Source organism: Cebus imitator, unplaced genomic scaffold (assembly GCF_001604975.1).
Source record: "Cebus imitator isolate Cc_AM_T3 unplaced genomic scaffold, Cebus_imitator-1.0 Scaffold102, whole genome shotgun sequence".
NCBI lineage: Eukaryota > Metazoa > Chordata > Mammalia > Primates > Cebidae > Cebus > Cebus imitator.
This window is the reverse complement of record NW_016107417.1, coordinates 1,597,864-1,622,953: the sequence shown is the minus strand read 5'-3', so window position 1 is coordinate 1,622,953 and position 25,090 is coordinate 1,597,864. Positions and strand designations below refer to the sequence as shown.

Here is a 25,090-nt window from a genome sequence, read left to right as displayed (position 1 = left end):
TCGCTCTTGTTACCCAGGCTGGAGTGCAATGGCGTGATCTCGGCTCACCGCAACCTCCACCTCCCGGGTTCAGGCAGTTCTCCTGCCCCAGCCTCCTGAGTCGCTGGGATTATAGGCACGCGCCACCATGCCCAGCTAATTTTTTGTATTTTTAGTAGAGACGGGGTTTCACCATGTTGACCAGGATGGTCTCGATCACTTGACCTCGTGATCCACCCGCCTCAGCCTCCCACAGTGCTGGGATTACAGGCTTGAGCCACCACGCCCGGCCTTAGGGCTGGGCATGATGGCTCACAACTATAATCCCAACACTTTGGGAGGCAGAGGCATGTGGATTGCTTGAGCCCAGGAGTTCAAAACCAGCCTGGGTAACATGGCAAAACCCTGTCTCTACAAAAAAATAGAAGAATTAGCCAAGCGTGGTGGCACACACCTGTGGTCCCAGCTACTTGAGAGGCTGAGGTGGAAGAATTGCATGAGCCCAGGAGGCAGAAGTTGCAGTAAGCTAAAATGACGTCACTACACTCCAGTCTGGGTAGCAACGGGACCCTGCCTCAAAATACATACATACATACATACATACTTAAAAATACATAAAACTAATAGAACTATAAGGAGAAATAGACAAATCCAAAATTATATTTCAAGATTTCAACATAATTATCTGAATAATTGATAGGATAAGTAGAGACAGAAAGTCAGAACAGTGCTTTCAATCACTTTGACCCAATAGGCATTTATAAAAACTCTGTTCAGCCACAGAAGAATATGCATTATTTTCAAGTGCACAAGAACTTTTAACAAGACAGACTATATTCTAAGGCATTAGATATGTCTCAATACATTTTAAAGTCTCTAAGTCATAAAAGTATGTTTCTGACTATAATAGAATTATTAACGCAAAATCAGTAACAGATAGCTAGAAAATTCCAAAATATTTGGAAATTAAATGACATATGTATAAATAACCCATGGATTAAACACAGAAATCAAAGGGATATTAGAAATAATTTAATTAAATGAGAAAGAAAATTATCAAAATTTGTGGGTTGTAGCTGATGTAGTGTTTAGAGGGGAAAATGCCTGTGTTAGAAAAGAAAAAAGGCTCAAATCAATGACATCACTTTCCACCTTAAACTAGAATAAGAAGAGCAAATTAAACACAACTTAAACAGAAGAAATGAACTAATAAAGATCAGAATGGAAATCAGTAAAACAGAAACCAGAAAAACAATAGAGAAAAATCAAAAAAAGTAAAAGGTGGCTCATTTAGAAGATTAATAGAATTGATAAACATTTAGCTAGACTAATCAGAATAAAAAGAATGAACACAAATTGCCACTATCAGAAATGAGAAAGGTAGCATCAGATATTAAAAGGATTATCAGGCCGGGCATGGTGACTCACCCCTGAAATCCCAGCACTTTGGGAGGATCTGGAGGTCAGGAGTTCGAGACCAGCTTGACCAATATGGTGATCCCTTGTCTTTACTAAAAATAGAAAAATTAGCCAGGCGTGGTGGTGCATGCCTGTAATCCCAGCTACTCAAGAGGCTGACTGAGGGAGAATTGCTTGAACCCAGGAGGTGGAGGTTGCAGTGAGCCAAGATCATGCCATTGCACTATAGCCTGTGTGACAGAGCGAGACTCTCTCAAAAAAAAGAAGTATCCCTACATACCTGATAGCACTGTATCTATTTTTTTAATTGAATGTTTACTTAAAAACCTTACCATGATATCCTCAATATATAAATAACTCTTAAAACTCATTAATAAGAAAAACCAGTTTTTTTTATGACCAAAAGATTTGAACACACTTCACAAAAGAAGCTACAGATACACAAATGGCAGATAAACACATAAGATGCCCAACATCATCAGTCATAACAAAAATTCAAAGAAGAATCACAATGTGATAACCATTTCATGCCACTGGAATCTATAGCCTGACTATACCACGTGATGACAAGCATGTAGAGGAGTGAACTCATGTACTACACTGTGGAAATGAAAAATGGAACAAGCACTTTGGAAAACAGTTTGGCAGCTTCTTATAAAGTTAAACATATACCTACCACATGACCTAGCGCTTTCACTCCTAGGTATTTACCCAAGAGAAGTAAAAGCACATGTCCACACAAAGACTCGTACACAAATCTTCACAGCACCCTTGTTATAGCCAAAAATGAGAAACAATATCAACAGGTAAATGGATGAACAAATTGTAGTAGATCCGTATAAAGGAACACTACGTGGCAATAAAAGGACTATTGAAACACAGTGACATGGATGAATCTTTGAATAGCATGGTGAGTGAAAAAAATCCAGAAATTAGAGTACAAACTCTTTGTACTTATATATAATTCTATAAAAATGCCAACTAATCTATGTAGGTCAGTGGTTACTAGAAGGTGGGAGGGTTGGAGGGAATGATTATAAAGGGCAGCAGGACACTTGGAGGGAGATGAATATCATGTTGATTGTGTGATGGTTTCACAGGTATGGACATGTGTACTTATAAAATTGTACATTTTCTGTACATGCAGTTTACTCTGTCAGTTTATATTTCAATAGTTATAAAAACTATGGTCACTGTTTCTGAGAAAATGAGTAACAGGGCCTTTGGCACCTCCTCTGTATCTTCTCTACCCCTTGTATCTGCTTGCCCGATTGGGTGGGGAAGTTTAGGTGCCCAGGCACCGAAGGATCACAGCATCTAGTGCACTTGGCCATTCTCCTCTTCAGTGTGACGAGAGAGGCACGGAGCAGCAGTAAACCCCTGTCAGTGCTCCCTTCACCATACCTTTTCATGCTGGCTATGCCTTCTAGGATGCACTTCCCAGGAATGTGTCTGCTGTTCCTTTCAGCTGGTTCACCAAATACTCTTGCCAGCTTCCCTCTGACTGGAAAGGGACTTGGAAAGCTGCTGTCCACACCTTGAGTAAATAAAGCTAAAATGCTTTCTATCAGTTTCCTGGGAATGCTGTGAGAAATTAACAAACTTGAAGGTTTAAGAACAACCAAAATTTATTCTGTCACAGTTCTGGAGGCCAGAGTCCAAAATCAAGGTGTTGGCAGGGCCATAACTCCTCCAGTTTCTAGAGAAGAATCCTTTCTTGCCTTGCCTCTTCTAGCTTCTGATGGAAACTGTTCCTTGGCTTCTTGTAGCCTGCATAACTCCAAACTGTAACTCCGTCTTCATGTTGCTTTCTCCCTGTCTCTCAAATTTCTTTCTGCCTTTTTTTTTTTGAGACTAAGACTCTATCACCCAGACTGGAATGCAGTGGTACAATCTCAGCTCACTGCAACGTCCGCCTCCAGGGTTCAAGCGATTCTCCTGCTTCAGCCTCCCGAGTAGCTGGAATTACAGGCGCCCACCACCGTGCCCGGCTACTTTTTGTATTTTTAGTAGTGACAGAGTTTTGCCATGTTGGCCACGCTGGTCTCCGTATGCGTGTGGTCAGGCCCGAGGGCCTCTTCCATCCTTGTCAAGGGGAGTGCTAACCTTCTCTCCTTTCATACAACACCATGCTGGTATTAAACTTCTAACCTCAGGTGATCTGCCTGCTTTGGCCTCCCAAAGTGCTGGGATTACAGGTGCGAGCTACCATACCCAGTCTCTGCCTTTCTCTTAAAGATACCTGCCAGGTGGGCGCAGTGGCTCACGAGGTCAAGCAATCGAGACCATCCTGGCCACCATGGTGAAACCCCGTCTCTACTAAAAATACAAAAAATTAGCTGGGCGTGGTGGCAGGCGCCTGTAATCCCAGGTACTTGGGAGGCTAAGGCAGGGAATTGCTTGAACCTGGGATGCAGAGATTGCAGTGAGCTGAGATGGTGCTATTGCACTCCAGCCTGGGTGATACAGCAACACTCTGTCTCACAAAAAAAAAAAAAAAAGTATCTGCCATTGGATTTAGGGACCACTCAGGATCTAGGAGTGTTTCAGCCTGTGAAGTCCTTTTACTTGGGCCTCTGATATTCCAGTAAGACCTAAAAAACATCATCTGGGCCAGGTGCATTGGCTCACTCCTGTAATCTCAGCACTTTAGGAGGCTGATGCAGATGGATCACTTGAGGTAAGGAGTTTGAAACCTGCTTGGCCAACATGGTGAAATCCCATCTCTACTAAAAATGCAAAAATTAGCCTTGCCTGTTGGCACACACTTGTAATCCCAGCTACTTAGGAGGCTGAGACATGAGAATTGCCTTAACCCAGGAGGCAGAGGCTGCAGTGAGCCAAGATCGTGCCACCACTGTACTCCAGCCAGGGTGACAGAGCAAGACTCTGTCTAAAGGGAAAAAAAAAAATTATCTGACCTCTTTTACCCTGTTCTTTTGCTATACTCATGGCTCATAGCCTCAGGGCCATTCATAGCCCAATTAACTTAGCAGATGGCTAGTGAACTCAAGGTTTTACCAGTAGTCATAGGTCTTGGAAGGAAGGAACACTTACTGAATCCGTAATCTGTGCCAAGATTTTCACTTTAATCTCTGCAAAGATGTTATAAATCAGGTCACAGTTTAACCATTTTACAGATGAAGAAACTGGTTACAGAACTTTCATAACTTGCCCAGAGTCACACAGTCAGTAAAACATGGCTAGAATTTGTACTGAGATCTCCTGGCTCTGAAGTCTGGTAATACTGTTAACATAGAGGACTGGGTTGCAAGCCCAGGGAAGATGAGTGATCCAGGTCATTGAGTAGAACCCATGCTTCTGTCTCTACTCAAGATCGGGTTTCCCTCTGATAATGGCCATTTAGTGATAAATAACTTATTAGTGGTACAAGAGTGGCATCCAGTGGCTTCAGATAAAACTACAAGACTAAGGATGACAGGTCAGATTCTTTTACCCGTAGGCCATTCTGTTTCCATCTCCAAACAGGAAAGGTAGAATAGCTGACCTCTTGAGTAATAGGAAAGAAAATCATCTACTATATGCTTTATTGAAAAATTGAAAAAAAATGAGGGAATGTGTATGTATTTAGAGTGTTACAGAATAAGAATGGAGAGGGTATAGTTTTATTTTTTTTAGAGACAGGTTCTCACTATGTTGCCCGGGCTGGAATGCAGTGGCTATTCATAGGTGTGATCATGGTACACTACAGCCTCAAACTTAAGTGATCCTCCTGTGTCAGCCTCCTGAGTAGCTAGAACTATAGGTGTGCAACACTGCACCTGGCTAGGAGTGGATATTTTAAGTCTGAATGTTGGAACAGAGACAGTGGGCCAGGGAGGTGTGACCAAGATAGTACTCCAGGGTTTAATGTCATAGGTGTGTCGGGGGAGTTAGAACTTAAACCCAGAAGGGCAATTTTCTAAGGAAAGGCATTGTTTCTGGTGGGCAGGGGGGTAGGGTGGACTAGAAATAAATGTCTTATAGTGTTAAATCCAAGGAGGGGCCGGGCACGGTGGCTCATGCCTGTAATCCCAGCACTTTGGGAGGCCAAGGTGGGTGGATCGCCTGAGATCAGGAGTTCAAGACCAGCCTGGCGAACATGGTGAAACCATCTCTACTAAAAATACAAAAACTGGGCCGGGCGCGGTGGCTCAAGCCTGTAACCCCAGCACTGTGGGAGGCCGAGGCGGGTGGATCACGAGGTCAAGAGATCGAGACCATCCTGGTCAACATGGTGAAACCCCGTCTCTACTAAAAATACAAAAACTAGCTGGGCATGGTGGTGCATGCCTGTAATCCCAGCTACTCTGGAGGCTGAGGAAGAACTGCTTGAACTCAGGAGGTGGAGTTTGCAGTGAGCCAAGATCGCACCACTGCACTCCGGCCTACACTACAGGAGCAAGACTCTATCTCAAAAAAAAAGAAAAAAAAATCCAAGGAAGTGTATCTTGAAGTCAGGGCTGTCTTATCTGAGGGACAGATGATGAATGCAGGACATGCAAGGCTCCCACATAGGCCTAGAGCTTTATATTTCCATGTAGGTAATTCCTTGATAAGACCAATTTCAAGATAGGAGAAAGGTTTATCTATTATATGAGATTTCCCAAGCTAAAGCAAGAAAAAAAAGTAGTATCTCTCAAGAAAAAAAAATGTTTGGGAAATATCCTGTTTCTTTCTTCACATCTTTAGGTTATCTTTGCCCCTTCTATGTTCCTTGAAATGTAATTACTTGGGAACTAAAACTTGTTTTAGTACACAATATATGATAGATGTCTTATAGAGATAATTCATATACCATAAAATTTACCATTTTAAAGAATAAAACTCACTGGCTTTAAGTATATTCACTGTGCCATGCAGGCATCACCAGAAAATTCCAGAACATCTCCATCATGCCATTAGCAGTATCTATTCACAGTGAGTCCCAGTTCCCCTTTTCCTTCAACCCTGCCAACCACTAATATACCTCCCATCTCTATGGATTTGCCTATTCTGGATACTTCATGTAGATGGAACCACACAACATGTGGCCTTTGTGTGACTTTCATTTAGCATGTTCCCAAGGTTCATCTATGTTATACCATATAACACATAATAATTTCATCCATTTGTGTGGCTGAATAATAGTCCATTGTATGGATATACCACATTGTTTATCCATTAATTAGTTGATGAACACAAGCTTTTTCTACTTTTTAGCTATTATGAATATGCTGTTATGAACACTTTTGTGTGGACATGTTTGTAACTCTCATTGTTCATTAATTCGTTGATGAACACAAGCTTTTTCTACTTTTTAGCTATTATGAATATGCTGTTATGAACACTTGTGTGGACATGTTTGTAACTCTCAGGTATATATCTAGGAGTAGAATTGCTGAGTCATACAACACTTTAACTTTTTAAAGAACTTTCAAGCCGATTTCCACAGTCTGCACCATTTTACATTCCTGCCAGTACCGTGTGATGGTTCCAATTTCTCTGTACCCTCATGAACAGTTGTCATTGTTTTTATTATTGGCATTCTAGTGCATGTGAAGTAATTTACAGGTTTTGATTTGCATTTCTTTAATGAATATTGATGCTGAGTATTTTTTCCATGTGCTTATTGGCCATTTGCATATCTTCTTTGAAGAAATGTCTATTCAAATCTTTTGCCTTTTTTTTTTTCTTCCGAGATGGAGTCTTGCTCTGTTGCTAGGCTGAAGTGCAGTGGCGCAATCCTGTCTCACTGCATCCTCTGCCTCCTGGGTTCAAACATTTCTCCTGCCTCAGCCTCCAGAGTAGCTGGGATTACAGACACATACCACCATGCCTGGCTAATTTTTTTATTTTTATAGAGACAGGGTTTCACCATGTTGATCAGGCTGGTCTCGAACTCCTGACCTCGTGATCTGCTCGCCTCAGCCTCCTTCACCCAGGCTGGAGTGCAAATGGCGCAATCTCGGCTCACTGCAACCTCTACCTCCCAGGTTCAAGCAATTCTCCTGCCTTAGCCTCCCAAGTAGCTAGGATTACAGGTGCCCACCACCAAACCTGGCTAATTTTTGTATTTTTAGTAGAGATGGGGTTTCACCATGTTGGCCAGGCTGGCCTCGAACTCCTGACCTCAAGTGATGTGCCGGCCTTGGCCTCCCAAAGTGCTGGGATTACAGGCGCCATACCCAACCACAAATTTTTGAGGAAGTGGATATCTATTTTTATACATTTGTATTCTTGAAAAGGAGCTGGGAGGATTGGGTTCTGGTCACAGTAAGAACCTCTCTGTCCAAATTATTGGACTAACCATTGTGGCAGGTTTCAAGGCTACAGATGACTGCAGAATATACCCTCTGACTTCCCAGGTTTGACTTTCTCAAGTTTACCTTGTGTAAGGGACTCTGCTAGCTATAAAGTGATAGAGGCATGATGATTCTTGCCTTTCAAGGGATTTAAGGTGTAGAAAATGGACATATGCACATTACTTGATGAACAGCCACATAGCATACTTGCAGAATACACAGAGCCTGATGAGTAGAGCGGGCAGTAGGCAAGACACCAGAGTTCAGAGAAAAAGGATGTGCCGTGAGTAGCCAGAGTGCAGAAGGATCCACAGAGGGAAACCCTGAAGGCTGGAGGCTGGGTATGGGATTCATGAGCCAGGAGGAAGAGGGAATTCCAGGTGAGGGCAGACAGCCTTGTGAGGTGAGCGATAGGCACACTCTTGTTTCACTAGGGCTCGTTCATGTTTCTGCAAAACTCACGTAGGACTTTAATTTTTCAAGCAGCTAATCCTAGAGAAAAAGGACTCAGCTCAGAGCACTGAGGACACACCTGATAACAGCAGCCTGGAGCTCCTAACAGGTAAGGTTTAAGCTTTTCAATTGAGCCCTGGACTGCAGTTAGGGAAGTAAAAAACGAGTTCAAACTTTCAAACTATTCCACTGTACCTTCTATTACAGCGGTGCCCTTCCGCAATTTAGTTGGCTGTTGCTGCCACTCTGGGTCTTTTTTTTTTTTTTTTTTTTGAGACGGAGTTTCGCTCTTGTTCCGCAGGCTGGAGTGCAATGGCGCGATCTCGGCTCACCGCAACCTCCGCCTCCTGGGTCCAGGCAATTCTCCTGCCTCAGCCTCCTGAGTAGCTGGGATTACAGGCATGCGCCACCATGCCCAGCTAATTTCTGTATTTTTAGTAGAGACGGGGTTCCACCATGTTGACCAGGATGGTCTCGATCTCTTGACCTCGTGATCCACCCGCCTCGGCCTCCCAAAGTGCTGGGATTACAGGCGTGAGCCACCGCGCCCGACCACTCTGGGTCTTCAAGGTAGCAGCAGGTAGTCCCTCCCCAGAGAAGTGAAGATAGGACTAGAATTTTTAAATACATTCTGTGTAGTTACAGATAGCTGCACACGATGGGGTGAGGGTAGGTAATCCGCAGATTCAAGGCCCTGAATCTAGTTGGTTCCTTCACATCTTTTCTGGAGTACTGGGGTTGATGCTGCAGCTCTCCCCATTTTGGTTACTACTACGATTTGGGATCTGGAGGCTGCTCCCAGGTGCAGGCACCATGTCACTCTTAATGTGTGCTGTGGGGAAGTGTCAGTGCATGTGTTGTGATGGCAATTATACTGAAGTCTTTTCTCCACACATGTCTCCTGCAATACTTAAAACAGCCTTCCCAGCCAACAGCAGCAGGTGTACAGTAGCTGTCACAGTCACTGGCAGAGGTGCCAGGTCCTATTCTGAGCTTTTAAAATGTACCAATGCTCTTAGTTCTCAAAACAATCCTAGGAGCTATAGGTATTGTTATTATTTTCATTTTATATATGAGGAAATTGAGGCCCATGGATATCAATAAACTTACCCAAGGCCACACAGCCAGTAAATGACAGAGCCAGAATTCAAACTCAGGCAGCCTGAGTTTGAATTAGCAGGGATGCCCTCCTACAGATCCTGAGTCCTTCAGATAAAACAGTATCTGGGTCAAGGGAAGCTGGGGATTGTGACTTCAGCACCTATGCTTGGTTGGTAAATCCCTCTTTCTAGGGTCACAGCTACAACACATACACGCTTATGCTTAGGCCTCAGATGTGTCCCTGAATCACTGTCAACTGAACCATGTTTTAAATGTTGTGGGGGCTGTTGCTACTGAAAAGAATCCTGCTGTGAAGGCTTGTACAAAGCAAAGAATCTATTTTTATAAATTTAGATTTGGAGATTTTTAAAAAAATGCAAGTATGATACATACAATTTAGTATTTATGCAGTCACAAGAGACAAAAGAATAAGTACCTTCCTGTAGAAGGAAGAAAATTAATATTTAATTCAGTACCTTCTGTGGACCCTGGGGAGATGCTGGGCTCTTCCACAGACCTTATCTGATTTAGTCCTTACAGTGCCCTTCTGGGGGCGGGGAGAGGGGGGTGGCATGGATCCTCTCTAACAAATGAGAGAACCCAGGCTCAGGTCAGGCATAATGCTTCGCATGAGGTACTGACTTTCAGCTTGCTGCCTCCAAAGCCCGTTTTCTCCACTGTGCCACACGAGCTTAAAAACTAGGTGTTTATAATCTGGTGGAACCCCTGGAGGATGGCTTGAGCTGCTCTGCCCTACAGATCTGCAGCTCTCATCAGCATCGTCCTATGTCTCACCATGGGCAGCTCTGCTGAGGAAAATCACCAAAGTGTGTACTGATGCTACCATCCATCCGTGGTTCAGTCACTCAGAAGCCTTTGGTTTGTCAATCCTTTCCCTTGCCTTTCTGGCCCTTGACCTCAGTGGCTACTCCATTCTTTAAAAAAATCTACCCAGTCTGTGCCTCCTGCTTCAGCAGTAAACTTACCCAACTTGTACCCTCCCACTGTAGAATGTCATCAGTGTAGGGACGCATCCCCTCCAGGCTCATGGTGGGCTCGTCCTTCCTGCTTTCTTGGGACCTGCTCGCATCAGTTATCACTTCTGCACCTTCAGCTCTCCCATGAGTTCCCTTCCTTCAGCTGATCAAGCTCTCATTTCACCAGAAGAAAATCTCCCATGACCTTAAACTTCCTCCACCTATCCTCAACCTCTTTCCATCACATCTCAGCCAAAGATCTCAAAACCACAAGCTGCATGCACCCTGTCTTCCTTTCTTCCTCTCATTCTCTCCCTCATAGCGTACTTGCTTTCTCTGTGGCCTCCGAAATTTCTCCCCTTAGGGAAAGTCTCTTACTTACCAAATTTTGCATTTACCTTCATTGTATCTGAACTATGTGCAGAATTTGGCATTGTTAAGACTATGACTTGCCTGGTTTTTCCCTCTCTAAGCTTTTCTCTTCACCTACTTTATTCTGGTCATCCCTAAATAGTGCTCATCCTGCTGTCTCCCCAGCTTCCATCTTCCATCCCAGCTGTTGACTACTGCTTCTGGGCTGAAGACTCTCAAATTGGTATGACTAGCCAAGGCCTCTAATGAGTGCCAGATGGGAGATTCATTTGCTCACTAGGCAGCCCCTCGTGGAGGTCCCATTGGTACCTCAGTTTCCTCTCTCCTGACTAAAGTTACTACTTTAGTCTCCGTCATGATTAATAGCACACTATCCAATTTATCGCATCTGAAATCTTGGATTCATTCAAGTAAGCCTCTCATTCTTTTTTATTTTTTTTGAGACAGAGTCTCACTCTGTTGCTCAGCTCAGGCTGGAGTGCAGTGGCGCAATCTCGGCTCACTGCAACCTGCACCTCCCAAGTTCAAGTGACTGTCTTGCCCCAGCCTCCTGTGTAGCTGGGATTACAGGTGCCCACGACCATGCCCAGCAAATTTTTTTTTTTAGACAGAGTCTCGCTGTATCACCAGGCTAGTGTGCAATGGTGCGATTCTCGCTCACTGCAACTTCCATTTTCCAGTTTCAAGAAATTCTGCCTCAGCCTCTGGAGTAGCTGGGACTACAAGCACGCATCACCATGCACTGCTAATTTTTTGTATTTTTAGTAGAGACGGGATTTCACCCTGTTGGCCAGGATGGTCTCGATCTCTTGACCTTGTGATCTGCCTGCCTCAGCCTCCCAAAGTGCTGGGATTACAGGCATGAGCCACAGTACCCGGCCAAATTTTTGTATTTTTAGTACAGATGGGGTTTCACCATGTTGGGCAGGCTGGTCTCAAACTCCTGACCTCAGATGATCCACCTACCTGGGCTTCCCAAAGTGCTAGGATTACAGGCTGAGCCACTGCGCCTGGCCAAGAGGCCTCTCATTCTCATGCCCTACATCCAGGTGATCACCAATGCCTATCACTTAGGCCTGATGAGTACTTTTGATTCCTGGTGATGCTGCCATCCCCACTGTCTTCACTTGTCATTGGGCTCTTAAGGTCTTCCAGTCTCTAGTTTGATCTAAGCCACATCTTTGAAAGAATGATCTTTCTTTAGTACAAAATTACCAATATATTTTACCAGTGCTTAAAACTCTTTACTGGCTTCCTATCTCCTACAGATGAAAATCTATTTCTAGACACCTCTTTAGCCCCAGCTACTCAAGAGGCTGAGGCTGGGAGTTCAAAGCTGCAGTGAGTTATGATCGCACCACTGCACTCCGACCTGGGTGACAAGCAAGACCCCAACTTCTTGTTTTTCTTTTTCTTTTGAGAGCCCATCTTTAAAAGACAAAAATTTATGTAGGAGGTTGTTTTATACCTTTGCATAGTTTACTTGCATAACTTTCAGCAGAAAATTCCTTTTCCATCCCTTGTGGTGTTTGGCAATCACTCTTCATCCTTCAAAACCTAGCTCTGGGGTGGAGTGATGGCTTACGCCTGTAGTCCCGTCACTTTGGGAAGCAGGGGCAAGAGGATAGCTTGAGACCAGCCTGGGCAACACAGTGAGACCCCGTCTCTACAAAAGTAAAGAAAACTGGCCGGTGTGGTGGCACGCGTCTGTGGTTCCCGGTACCCCGGAAGCTGCAGCTGAGGCAGTAGGATCCTTTGAGCCCAGGAGGTCAAGGTTGCAGTAAGCCGGGACTGTGCCACTGCACTCCAGCCTGGCCAACAGAGCAAGACCTGTCTCAAAACAAAAATGCCCAGTTCAGGTATCTCCTCAGGGAAACCTTTCTAAACATCCAGAGGTGGTCGGCTTCCCTCTCTGTTCTCACCTTGGGCTTTGTACACACGTCTGCAACCCTCCTAGCATCTGTGAGCTTCTCTCAGGGAAAAGCTCGTTGATATGCATCTCCAGGACCTGCTTGGGAAGAATCTATCCATCTAAACTCGCTTTAATTTGACAAATGAATCAGTTAAAAGAGCAGGAAAGCTGCCTATGGGCACTGCCCAATTCAACATGAGCAACAAAAGGAGACAGAACTGAGGCTAGAGAGGTGAGGGGAGACAGAGGCTGGCAGGGAGAGGAACCTGTCAGTGTAGACTCCAGGAAGAATCTGCGTGCAGAAAGCTACTGAGCGGCCTGACCCAAATGAGAGCTGGGGACAATCTCCCGCCCAGGTGAGCGGGAGAATAGGGAGGCCCTGAAACCTCTCTGCAGCCTCGGGCTGCTCCTGAAGCCCCCGGAGCTGCAGGGTTTTGGTGTGGACGGGATTTGCTGACAGGGATGCGGTGGGAAGAGCTCTTCGGCGCCCTTGCTCCCTGTTTCCCCCTGCCCCAAGGGTCTTTCTAACACAGGACCATGAAAGTAAGAATGAAGGGAGCTTGTTGTTTTCTACTAGATACCAGCGGGCAAGCAGAAAACAAGAGGCTCAAGAGGGGCAGCCCCAGCGTGGAGGATATGCGAACTCTGTACTCTGCCAGGGCCCCAAGCCTGTCAGAGGCTGCCCTAGGCGGCCGGGCCCCCACCGCGGCCCCCCTCACTCCTAGCGGAAGGGAGGCCTGCGAGACTCACAGCAGGGCCCTGACACCGGGCAGGGCGAGCCTTGGGAACCACCTGGAGGTAACTGGGCGAGGCCCGCGAGGGAAGGGCGCGGGAGGAGATGCGGGCCACGGGCCGCTGCCAAGGGGTTCTCACCCTGGACCCCCTTTGTTCCCACAGGACGCGCTGTGGCTGCAGGAGGTCTCCAACCTGTCAGAATGGCTGAGTCCCAGCCCTGGGCCTTGAGCCCGGTTTCCCTCTGCGAGTGTCCGCCGGCCGGGAGGCTGCGGGCAGCCCCTGTCCGTGGTTTAATAAAACTGCGCCGCGCTTATCCCGTCCGCTTCCGCTTCCGCTTCCGCTTCCGCTTCCGCATCGGGCCGGGGCGGGGCGGGGCCTGGAGCCGCGCCGCGGCCTGACGTCACCCACGCTGCCACGCGGCTGCGTCACTGATGCGCGCCGCGGGTTGGGGCGCGATGGCGGCGCTGGGCGGGGACGGGCTGCGCCTGCTGTCGGTGTCGCGGCCGCAGCGGCCGTCCGAGTCGGCGGCACTGGGCGGTCCGGGCCCCGGACTGTGCTGCTGGGTGTCCGTGTTTTCCTGCCTCAGCCTCGCCTGCTCCTACGTGGGCAGCCTCTACGTCTGGAAGAGCGAACTCCCCAGGTGCGGGGGCTGCGCGCGGCCGGAACCCGCGCCCCCGCGAGGCGGGGGCTGTGGGCGGAGCTTGGGCGAGCCGGGGGCGGGGCCGTACTGATGGGCGCCCGCTGAACTTGCTGTCCCCTCCGTAGGGACCATCCCGCCGTCATCAAGCGGCGCTTCACCAGCGTCCTGGTGGTGTCCAGTCTCTCACCCTTGTGCGTGCTGCTCTGGAGGGAACTCACAGGCATCCAGGTGCGAAGGAGGCGGGGTAAAGGGCAACGAGGGAGAGAGCTCAGGGATCTTTGGGGGAGGAAGCAAGACTGATGCCCCCTTTCCTGTGGCTCAGCCAGGCACATCCCTGCTCACGCTGATGGGCTTCAGGCTGGAGGGCATTTTCCCAGCAGCGTTGCTGCCCCTGCTGCTGACCATGGTGAGTGCTCCAGCTGTATCTTTCCTCCCCTGGTCTTTATCAGCCTGATGCGCGGTGGCCTCTTGATTGTGTTCGGATTTTGGCTGATGGAAGACAGGAGTTTTGAGATGGCCCCAGGGTCCTCCGGTATGCATGGGCTGGAAATCCTGGTTGTGAGGATTTCAAGCTTGGAGCCTCACAGGGACAAGGGCAAAGTTCTGGACAAAAGCGGTGGGTTGTGGTGAAAGTGTTTTCTTTGATGTCTCCTATTTTTTTGCTCTCAGATTCTTTTCCTGGGCCCCCTGATGCAGCTCTCTATGGATTGCCCTTGTGACCTGGCAGATGGGCTGAAGGTTGTCCTGGGTGAGTCTTAAAGGCTGAAGGGAAAAGTAGGCACAGGTAGTCCAGGACAATGGGGGAGGGGGTCAGCGGACTCCTGGTTTCATCTGGACTTGTGGAATGTCATCTTTCTGCGTGTGTTTTCTCATCAGCAAAATGGAAACCATAGAGCTAGGTGGCCTATAAGGATGGATTCCCAGTGTCCAAAAAGTCATCTGGGGACTCCCAGCAGTATTTGGTGTGGACCAGAGAGCATTGTCCCCTGCCTCCCCAACCAGAGCTGGTCTTGGTTAAATTTTGGCATCTCTAGTTTGCTTCCAGGATGCCCTGCCTCAGCTAATGCCTTCTCTTCAGGGCATCTCAAGACACTGGGTTTATGTTGTGTCCACACCCCCGTTCTCAGGAGTATTGATGCCTAACCTGAGTTTGGCCAGGGTAAAGTTGTGGGAGAGGAGCCCTTGGGGTCTCTGGGGTCTTATTGTCCCATAGCCAGTCACTCACAGCTTGTCCTGACTTCCCTCTGCAGCCCCCCGCTCCTGGGCCCGCTGCCTCACAGACATGCGTTGGCTGCGGAACCAAGTGATCGCCCCCCTGACAGAGGAGCTGGTGTTCCGGGCCTGTATGCTGCCCATGTTAGCGCCATGCATGGGCCTGGGCCCTGCTGTGTTCACCTGTCCGCTCTTTTTTGGAGTTGGTGAGTCTGGCTAGCTTGGTACTGGTGTATTCTCAGGATGAGAGCTGAGAACGGGGCTTGAGGTGAGGGTCAGGCATAGGTGGGAGGCTGGAAGGAATGACTGTGATGTGATTGTCACCTTTTTCCCAGCCCATTTTCACCACATTATTGAGCAGCTGCGTTTCCGCCAGAGCAGTGTGGGGAACATCTTCTTGTCTGCTGGTGAGTTCTGGTGAGCTGGCCTGGGTTAGGGTGTGTGATGATGTCCCTAATGGCCACTCTGGAGGAGGAATTGGGAACAGAGGGCTATAGTATTGGAGGGGCCACTGACCATGGGAGTTGGGGTGCAGGACAGCTGTAGGTGGTGGGGCAGGCAGTCACTGCCCCCGGGGAGGGGATGGTCGGTCTTTGGCTGATGGGTGTGTAGTGCTGGGGCAGGAAGGACGTGCAGGTGTGGTCACTCGCGGCCTCCCCGTCTCCAGCGTTCCAGTTCTCCTACACAGCTGTCTTCGGTGCCTACACTGCTTTCCTCTTCATCCGTACAGGTTGGTCCTCAGTCTCTCATGGGTCCCTGGGGGCCCACAGGAGTGGGTGGGAGAATGGGGAATACTGTTTGTTCTAGGAACAAGTTCTTCTACTGCAGTCCTTGAGATAGGCTGAACCAGGGCCCTCAGCTTGGTGAGGTCTGAGAGGTGGAAAGGAACAGAGGCCATGGTGTGCGGGTGGATGGCTAGGGTGGTGGGATCTTGATGATCTGTTTCAGGGGATGAGGGTCACTAGCCCTGGAAGGGCCAGAGGTGGTGGTAGGGCTGCTCCCTGAGCTGCTATCTCCTCTCCCCAGGACACCTGATTGGGCCGGTTCTCTGCCACTCCTTCTGCAATTACATGGGTTTCCCCGCTGTTTGCGCGGCCTTGGAGCACCCGCAGAGGCGGCCCCTGCTGGCAGGCTATGCCCTGGGTGTGGGACTCTTCCTGCTACTGCTCCAGCCCCTCACGGACCCCAAGCTCTACGGCAGCCTTCCCCTTTGTGTGCTTTTGGAGCGGGCAGGGGACTCAGAGGCTCCCCTGTGCTCCTGACCTACGCTCCGGGATACACTATGAACTCTCACTGGCTCCCCAGCCCTCCCCACCAAAGGGTACTGCAGGGGAGGGACTGGCTGGGGTCCTCGAGATCTCAGGAATTTTTGTAGGGGATTGAAGCCAGAGCTAGTTGAATCCCAGGGACCAAGAGAAAGGAGCAGATATCCAAAGGGTGCAACCCCTCTTGAAAGGGGTGTTTACGAGCAGCTGTGAGTGAGGGGACAAGGGGCAGGTCCCAGGAGCCACACACTCCCTTCCTCACTCTGGACTGCTGCTTCTCTTAGCTCCTCTGCCTCTGAAAAGCTGCTCGGGGGTTTTTTATTTATAAAACCTCTACCCACCCCCACCCCCAACTTCCTGGGTTTTCTCATCTTTTTGCATCAGGACTTTGTATTGGGATATTAAAGAGATTTAACTTGGGTAACATGGCCTTGGACTTTTGGAATTGGTCTGTTTGGGATCTTGTGTTAGGACTGCAGGCAGCTCTTGGGAGTATGCCCACCACTTATCCTAGCTACCTTGAATGCTGACCTTGGGGTAGTGTATCCTGGCAGGTGGTTCCCTGGAGTTGGGGATAGGCTGGGAGCTCTGGCTGCTGGGGCCCTGTGGCTTCCTCCTTCCTGAACCATGCCCCAAAGTCCTAGTGTAGGTAGGTCTGAGACTGCAAGTACCAGGTGTGAGCCCAGCTCATCCTGGGGCCTGTGCCTTGGCTACCAGGCTCAGGAAGTGGGAGCCCTGGCCCTGGCTTGAGCGTTGGAGCCTCTGGCCTGTCTCCTGTGGGGTGAGGATGATTGGCCTGAAGCCTCTGCCAGGACCTCCACAGTCTGCCAGCCTTGTTTTTCACAAGAGGAAACAGGTTCAGAATGGGAGAGGAACCTACCTCTGAACCACCAGTAGAGGCTTTTCTGGTTCTTTCCACCTTGGACCTCTGCCCCAGAGGAACCCAGAACAAAGGCTGCTGCCCTGGGGATGGCAGGGACTTTGCCAAGCAATACGGTGACCCCAGGGTCCTTCTCAGAACCTGCTAGTATTCTGCCTGCTCTCCATTGTCTTTGGAAGGGTTCTCATTTCCCTGTCTGTACCTTTAAAACTAGATTCTTGAAAGAGTATTAGCCCTGGATCACTTGAGGTCAGGAGTTCGACACCAACCAGCCTGACCACCATGGTGAAACCCATCTCTACTAAAAATACAAAAACTGCCAGGTGTGGTGGCTCACGCCTGTAATCCTAGCACTTTGGGAAGCCGAGGTGGATTGCCTGAGGTCAGGAGTTCAAGACCAGCCTGGCCATCATGGTGAAACCCCATCTTAAAAAAAAAAAAAAAAATTATTAAAAAAAAAACCCAACACTTAGCCAGTCATGGTGGCAGGTGCCTGTCATCCCAGCTACTTGGGAGGCTGAGGCAGGAGAACTGCTTGAACCCATGAGGCAGAGGTTGCAGTGAGCCAAGATTGCTCCATTGCACTACAGCCTGGGCAACAGGAGACTCTGTCTCGGTGGGGGTGGGCGGTGGGCATTAGCCCTTTAAGTTCTATTATAGGCTTAATTTAAGGAGGTTGTCCCAAGTCCCCTTCCCTGAGGCTGAGGGAAAGAAAAGGGATGTGCAGTCACTCCCTTATGATGCCTGCAGGTTGGCTCTGACTCACCGACCATTCATAGTCACACATCTGCCTCCTGGGGCACATTTGGGACCTCAAGGTCCAGAAAGGAAGAGGCCCAAACCCACTGTGACTTGCCCACCCCAAAGGTTAGGACTGGCACTGGGAGCACTGGGCAGAGGGCTGCTGGGTGCTGGGGATGTACTACCTGCTAGGGTCAGGGGCTCTGGGCCCTGCCCACCTCTTCCTTTCCAAAGGCTGGTGTTTCCTGCATCAGCTTCCCCACCCCCTCCTTCTCAGGAACTGGCCAGCCTCTACCCCTGCCCCCCACCATTCTCCTCCTAACTGCGGGCAGGAGGGCAGTGGTACAGGCAGGGTTACTGTCCCCGCTGCAGGAAAGGGAACTGGAGGGCTGGTCATGGGGAGCGACAGGGTTAAAACCCGAGACCCTGGACTCCTCCTCACCTCCCGCCAACATCCTCACGTCCAAAGTGCACACGAGACTCTGCTGGATCACCATTCCCAAGGGTCTCACCCACTGCCCAGAAGGTGGTACCTGCTTGCATTTACCTGCAAACTGATGTGGGAGGCCTCGGGTTTTAGAAAATAAAACAGTGGGGCTGGGAGGCGAGTCTGCCAAGGGCCTGGGTTTCATCCCTCTCTTACTAGTTGTGGAGTCCTGGACAAATTATGTAATCTTCCTGTGACTTGATTTCTGTGTCCATAAGAGGATGAAGATTAATTCCTTGAGTTAATAGGTGTTAAGTACTTAGAATAGGCCCCGCCCCTCAAGCAAGCTCAGTACTAGTCCTGTTTGGGGAGTATACGCAGTAGGCACCCAATAGTGACTTAAAATAGGGCCACGATGTCATCCTCAATACCTTCTGAGGAGGAAGACACACCTGACCTGCCTACCCACAGGGAGCTTGAGACGCAAACCCCACTGCTGAGTGGTACAGGCTGGGGCTGTACTAAGCATGGGGGTGCTGCACTGGATCCAACATGGAGGGCAGGGAAAGCCAGTTTTATTGAGCAAACTTCCCAGGACCTGGGACATCTTAGAGCCCCCCTTCCCCCAGGAGATAGGACCCCCTAAACCTCCCCTGGGTCCTAGGACCACCTGACCCACCATGTGTAGTCTCCAGTGAGAAGGTGACCCTTATTTGGCAAGAGATGAGATGATGAACATGTGAGCCGCTGTTGGCCAGGGGAAAGGATAGATGATGGCTGAGAGGAATGAGCCGCCGCAGGCGGTGTCTCCAGTCCAGCTGTGGAGGACCTCCATGGCCCAGCCTTCCTGGCATCAGGCACTGGCTGGCCTGGGCCTGCCGTGGCAGCACAGCTTCTGTTGAAGGCTTGGGGACGGCCAGGGTGCTAACCTGGGGCAAGATCACTCGATCTCCAGGATGAGGTCATCACCTTCCAGTGTCATGTCCTTGGTCACATGGACCTTGCGGACAGTGCCCTCCATGGGTGAGGTCACCACAGTCTCCATCTTCATGGCACTGAGCACACACAGGGGCTGGCCCTTGGCCACCTTGGCCCCTGCCGCCACTTTGATGTCTATTACCTTCCCAGGCATGGGCGCCCCAATCTGGCCCTTCACATCCTTCAGGGCCTTGGGGTGGAAGTGCATCTCCTGCAGACACAGGGCAGAAGGGACATGAGATCCTGGGCCCAGCCAAGCCCCACCACCCAGGTATTGGCCCTGGGGGAGACAATACCTTTATGGCTTGGGTGTCCTTGACCAGGATGGACCGCAGTTGTCCATTGAGCTCAAAAAAGACCTGCCTCTGGCCAGCCCGGTTCAGGTCGCTCACGGCCAGGGCTTTGATGTGCAGTGTCTTGCCCCGCTCCAGCTCCACCTGCAGGGAGGGTTTGCAGACTCAGGACTGGAGGGCAAACTGGGAGAGCAGTCCCCCCGCCCTGGCCCCAGGAAGTCCCCACACTGGGCCTTGGCTCCTTGTTCTTAAAGGCCTGGCTCCCAGTCTCAAGGGTCCTTTCTGCTCCCACAGTTCCAAGGCTGGGTGACAGCCAAGCTAAACTCTGGAGCTCTGGGGCAGGGGGCCAGGGTGGAGTGTGGACAAGCACCAGAGCCACTGACCTCAAACTCCTCTGCGATCTTGGGTCCCTGCAGGAAGAGGCGGGTATTGAGGCTATCCAGGGGGCCAAAAGTGGCAGTAAAATCCTTGAAGTGGGTGAAGACATCGGGGTACATAGCTGCTGAGAGCACATCTTCCGGGGTCACTTCTTCCCCATGCCGCTCCACCAGCTCCTTCTCCAGTGCCTGCAGATCCAGGGGAGGGAGGGAGGCTCCGGGCCGCCCCTCCACCCTCGGCAGGTCCTTCAGTACCTGGGGAGCAAAGTGGAGGATCAGGCCTGATTCCTGCATCCAGCCCACACCCTCATGTCATGCTGGGACTTCCCTACCTTGGAGCGAAAGGGTTCAGGGAACCCCCCATGGGGGACACCAATGTAGCCCTGCAGGAACTCCACCACGGAGCGAGGGAAGGACAACTCTTCTGCTTGAGCTTCGGCCTCTGTTCGGCTCAATCCATTCTGCACCATAAACTGGGCTAGGTCCCCCACGATCTTGGAGGAGGGTGTCACCTGAGGAGAAGGCCCTGGAGGTTAGGGTGCCAGGCACCTTGGGGAGGCTCAGCGACAGGTACACGCATGGCTGGGGCAGGCAGGAGCCCTGGGCCGGGATTACCTTGATGAGGTCACCCAGCATCTGGTTGGCCTCCACGTAGGCCTTCTTGACTTCCTTGAACTTGGAGCCAAGCCCCATGCTGTGGGCTTGGAAGTGCAGGTTGGTGTACTGGCCCCCTGGGATCTCATTCTCATACACGTCAGAGTTGCCAGACTTCATGGTGGCCGTGCAGTCAAAGGCCGCGTACAGTCCCCGAGCTCCCTCCCAGTACTCACTGTAGTCAAACACGCGCTCCAGAGGCACCTCTGCAGGGAGGCCAGAGTCAGAGAATGCCTTACAAATGTGCTGACTCCAGGACCCAGAGCTAGCTCAGGTCCCATCTCTGACTCAGGTCAGGTGGTGGCAAGGCCAGATTCTAGGCAGGCCCAACACGGACTGGTGGTGGCTGCAGCTTTGAGAGGGGCGTGACCACGGGCTGCCATTCTTCCTACCTGTGTCTAGGGGAGTCCCTCTGGTACAGGCCACCAGGGCCCCCATGCTGGGCTGTGAAGTCATCCCAGACATGGAATCTGCTGCCACATCCACCACATCAGCTCCAGCCTGGGCACAAGCCAGCATGGCTGCCACGCCTGCCCCTGACGTGTCATGGGTATGGATGTGCAGTGGGAGGTCAGGGAAGCGGTCCCGGAGGGAGCTGACCAGCATGGTGCAGGCCGCCGGCTTCAGCAGCCCAGCCATGTCCTAGGGTAAGTGGGAGAGAGAGAAAGATGGTAGAGGGGCAGGATGTGTGCCTGTGATGGGGGACAGGGCCGAGGCAGAGAGGGAGAGATGGGCAAGTGGCCCAGGCACCTTGATGCACAGGATGTGGGTGCCAGCCCGCACCAGCTCTTCGGCCAAGCCCATGTAGTACTGCAGTGAGTACTTGGTGCGGCTCGGGTCAGCCACGTCACCCGTATATGAGATGGCAGCCTCCACCACACCACCGGCACTTCCTGCCGCCTCCATGCCCAGCAGCATGTTGGGCAAGTAGTTGAGAGAGTCAAACACGCGGAAGACATCCATGCCATTCTCTTTGGCCACCTCACAGAACCTGAGGGTGAGAAAGCCCAGGGCTGAGCCCTACCCCACCTCCCTCTGAACAGTCTTCCCTGACTCCTGCCTCACCCACTCTGCTGCCCCTGGGAAATGAGATCTGGGGGTCTGGCCTGGCCGGGGTTGTGGCATCCACAGGTGGGAGCTGTGCAAACAAGTGTGGACCAGGCCTTGGAGGATCAGCTGGTGCAGTGGCAGGCCGTGGGAGAGGGCACTGAGCAAGGAGTCCCGAGGCCTGGGTTCCAGTCCCAGTCCTGCACCCAGTGACCTGGGCCATGCCTCAGGCCTTGCACTGCCACAGGAGTGAGGGGTAATTTAGAAGCCCGTCCAGTTCCATGCTTCCCGATACTTCCAAACAGTAGCCCCTGCTGCGTGTGGCCGCAGAGAGACTTGGTGTTAGGCCCACCTTGGGGAACAGAGGCCATCACGACGTGGCTCAGTACCCTCTGGACCACACCAGGTAGTGTCTGCCCACCCCACCCCAGGCTCACTTGAAGACTACGTTGTCAGGGTAATTGGTGTAGCCCACAGCATTGGCCCCCCGCAGCAGCATCTGGAAAGGGATGTTGGGGATGAGCTCCCGAAGCTCCTGCAGCCGCCGCCAGGGGCACTCATAAAGGAAGCGCATGGCGACATCAAACGTGGCTCCTGCACAGGAACCGAGAGGCCCAGGTGAGCTGTGTGTGTCTGGGGGACCCCACCAGGCCTTGCAGCTAGCTCTGCAGCCCAAGCCTCTGGCCCCAATACCAGGTCCTGCCCATCCTCATGGTGCCTGTGTTCCCTGCTCCAGCCCCCACAGATGTTTCCCTTGGCTGATCTCTCAGGGGCAGACCTGAGACCAGGCTCATTTATGTCCCTTCTGTGCCCCCTTTATAATCCCATCTCCTCTGTCTGTGTTATAATTAACTAAGAGGAATGTGTCTCCTCCTGACCCTGAGCCTCCCAGGATGCACCTGGCCTCAGCTCAGCAACCTCATGCCAGCACCAGGCCTAGCCGGAGAGGACGCTGTGCCTTCTTCAGTTCGTCCTCTTTGTTCTTCGTGTTAGCTTGTCCCCAGTGGCCTAATCCTTCGGGACTGGTAAGACAGTGGGCACCCAATTCCTGCCAGGCACTGCCCAACATGCCAGCCTACCTCCCCAGTTCTCCATGCTGAAGAGCTTGCTGAAGTTGTGGGCAACATAGGGGGCGATCTTTTTGAGATCGTGGGTGCGCACACGAGTGGCCAGCAGAGACTGGTGGGCATCCCTGAAGGTCGTGTCCATCAGCAGCAGCCCCGGGTGGTTCCGCACAGCTCGAGCAAAACCCTCAGGCCCCTCTCGTAGCAGGATGTCTCTGAAACCAGCCGGGGGCGGGCCTAGGGCAGACAGGGACATTGGTGCCCATCCTGCAGGATGCAGATGGCATCCTGTCTTCCCCATGAGTTGACAGAATGGATCTCACCTACCTATGGGCACTGCAGGGACAATGGGGTCCGTGGGGCTGGGGCTGGCTTTGACAGGAATCGGGGTGGTTGGGCCGTTTACCATGACATGGCCTGGGGAGAGAGCAGGCAGTGGGTAAGGGTGGGCTGGGTAGAGGCTGAGTCGAGGGCAGCAGTGAGAGTAGGTGGGTTTGGGGACAAGGACACATCCCTCCAGGATCCCTGGGCTTCTAGCTGGCCCTTGTCCTCTCCAAAGCGAGGGCCTCCTGGATCCAGGCAGTGGGGACCTCTTGATGGAAAAGCAGGGGGACTCTCGGATCAGGAGCAAGGAGGGTGGTGAATGGGGGGTGAGGGACAAAAGGAGGCAGGTCCAGAATGAGGGCAGGGTTGAGGGGCAGGGGGTACTGGGAAGTTCTTTGGTCATGGGGAGTGGCAAGGAGGTAGGAGGAAGCAATTAGGGAGGGGAAAGCAGGGGAGGGGAGTGCAGTCTCAGGCCAGACCGAGATAGTGCAATAGCTTCTGGGCCCGGTTCTGCGCGGGCCGCAGCTGGAACAGCTCTGGGTTCTCATCAATGAACTGGGTGTCCACGGTGCCGGCCAGGAACTGCTGGTTGTTGAGCACGTTCTGCAGGAAGGGGATGTTGGTCTGCAGGACAGAGGTGGGTGGGAGGGCATCACCATGCAGCATAGGCAGGGAAGGGAGAAGAGAAGAGGCTAGAGGTGCCCCCCCTGGGGCCACCCCCAACTCTGGCAGAGCCCCCTAAGCTGTCAGGGGCTGGGTCTGCTCCTTCCATCCTTGTTTACCCCAAAGCGTGTGCTGAAGGCCACCCCTCCTGCCTCCCGGAAGCCTAGAATAGGGCTCAGCCTTTCCTCCAGCAGCATGGCCCACAGCAGCCACCCTCGCCCCCCTGCCCACGCTTGTCTAAAGAGGGCCCTGCCTGCAACAGACCACGCTCTGGCATGCTTACCAAGTCACTCCTCCCAGCGGAGTCCAGCGGGCACACTCCCACCTTGCTGCTCTCTCCCTGGACTTCTAAGCCTTCTTGCATTCCTGTCCCTTTCCTCCCTGGCTCCTCACACACCACATGCTCCCCAGGTGGCCCCAGCCCAGGGCTGTGTCGCCAGTGACAGTGATCCCAGCACTTGGGGTTTGCCTCCAGGGCCGAGACCCAGAGATGCAGCTGCCTCCCAAGCCTCTCCTGGTTCACCCCTCATGAAAGTTCAGCAAGTCCACAACCAGCTTCCTGCCTGTGCACCCAGTCCTCCTGTGCCCAGTGGGTGCCCCACTGTCCCCCCAGTTACCAAAAGCATCCATCATCCTCACCACCCACTCCTCCCACGACACTGGACCAGAGGATTCGACCAGGGCCATTTCTGGACCTCGTGACCTCTTCTCCATCTTCAGGCCACACCCTCCACCACCTTCCTCATCACTGCTGCCTCCAGCCACATCAAACTTGCCTTGTGCTCCACATCTTTGCACCTGCCTGGGACATTCTTCCTGAACATCTGAACTCAAAGGCCTTCGTCCTGTCCTCATACCCTCAGCTGACCTTTCTAGCAGGCCCTGGAGGAACCAGCTGTAGGCAAGCGCACCCCTCGGCTTCATCATTTTGTTTATCTGCAAGGCAACCCTTGGGGGCAGGGCGCTGCCTGAGGCATGTGTCAGTGGGCTTTGTATACAGGGGCCCTCGGTTCCACTCATTAAATGCCTGGGTGACAATATGAGACTGGGACAGGGCAACAATGACTTAAAGGGCCATATGGGGACATGGGAGCCAGCACTGTGAGAGGCGCTCCAAGACCGTGAGGCCACATGGCTGGGAGCTTGGTCCTCCATGTGAAAGCATGGCCTGTGGTTGTGTAGCAACAGCCCTGTGGGCAAGTTTCCACTTCAGTGAAAACATCCCCATGCGTCATCATTTATTCATGATCTCTGCTGGCACCTTCGATAGGGACTCAAGGCCGCCCGGACCTC

General features: G+C 51.4%; 3 protein-coding genes and 1 non-coding gene across 24 annotated transcripts in view; 2 read left to right on the top strand and 2 right to left on the bottom strand.

The window, feature by feature from the left end:
• Positions 1-13,552, top strand: part of CUNH11orf80 (chromosome unknown C11orf80 homolog) — a 107,337-nt gene extending 93,785 nt beyond the window's left edge. For 4 of the 6 annotated variants that reach the window (XM_037741562.1, XM_017537000.2, XM_017536998.2 and 1 more), the window contains 3 exons: positions 8,166-8,244; positions 13,075-13,295; positions 13,395-13,552. In XM_037741562.1, the coding sequence (XP_037597490.1) occupies positions 8,166-8,244; positions 13,075-13,295; positions 13,395-13,460 (366 nt within the window). In that variant the 3' untranslated portion in view covers positions 13,461-13,552. Of the gene's footprint in view, positions 1-8,165; positions 8,245-10,750; positions 11,052-13,074; positions 13,296-13,394 lie in introns of those variants that run through there. The other 2 variants (XM_017536999.2, XM_017537006.2) reach the window with 2 other exon arrangements.
• On the bottom strand, positions 3,406-3,526 carry LOC119472499. The gene has a single exon (XR_005201651.1). It is a non-coding gene; the product is annotated as a U6atac minor spliceosomal RNA (small nuclear RNA).
• RCE1 (Ras converting CAAX endopeptidase 1) lies at positions 13,551-24,940 on the top strand. Of its 13 annotated transcripts, none has more exons than XM_017537011.2 (8): positions 13,551-13,872; positions 13,998-14,100; positions 14,195-14,278; positions 14,542-14,620; positions 15,123-15,290; positions 15,420-15,491; positions 15,708-15,814; positions 24,209-24,511. In XM_017537011.2, the coding sequence occupies exons 1-8, from the start codon at positions 13,664-13,666 to the stop codon at positions 24,497-24,499; spliced, it is 1,113 nt and encodes a 370-aa protein (XP_017392500.1). In that variant the 5' UTR covers positions 13,551-13,663; the 3' UTR covers positions 24,500-24,511. The 13 variants fall into 13 exon arrangements, with proteins under 13 accessions (XP_017392500.1, XP_017392503.1, XP_017392501.1 ...); XM_017537012.2 differs by lacking the exon at positions 24,209-24,511 and adding an exon at positions 24,518-24,939 and having other exon boundaries at positions 13,558-13,872; positions 15,752-15,814; XM_017537017.2 differs by having other exon boundaries at positions 13,560-13,872; positions 15,697-15,814; positions 24,209-24,461.
• Positions 18,951-25,090, bottom strand: part of PC (pyruvate carboxylase) — a 111,263-nt gene continuing 105,123 nt past the window's right edge. For 2 of the 4 annotated variants that reach the window (XM_017536991.2, XM_037741558.1), the window contains exons 11-21: positions 23,614-23,758; positions 23,138-23,227; positions 22,826-23,047; positions 22,184-22,340; positions 21,450-21,690; positions 21,092-21,341; positions 20,661-20,905; positions 20,378-20,557; positions 20,052-20,300; positions 19,672-19,812; positions 18,951-19,586 (exon numbers count right to left, since the gene is read on the bottom strand). In XM_017536991.2, coding sequence (XP_017392480.1) covers positions 19,338-19,586; positions 19,672-19,812; positions 20,052-20,300; positions 20,378-20,557; positions 20,661-20,905; positions 21,092-21,341; positions 21,450-21,690; positions 22,184-22,340; positions 22,826-23,047; positions 23,138-23,227; positions 23,614-23,758 — 2,169 coding nt within the window. In that variant the 3' untranslated portion in view covers positions 18,951-19,337. The remainder of the gene's footprint in view (positions 19,587-19,671; positions 19,813-20,051; positions 20,301-20,377; positions 20,558-20,660; positions 20,906-21,091; positions 21,342-21,449; positions 21,691-22,183; positions 22,341-22,825; positions 23,048-23,137; positions 23,228-23,613; positions 23,759-25,090) is intronic. The other 2 variants (XM_037741560.1, XM_037741559.1) reach the window with 1 other exon arrangement.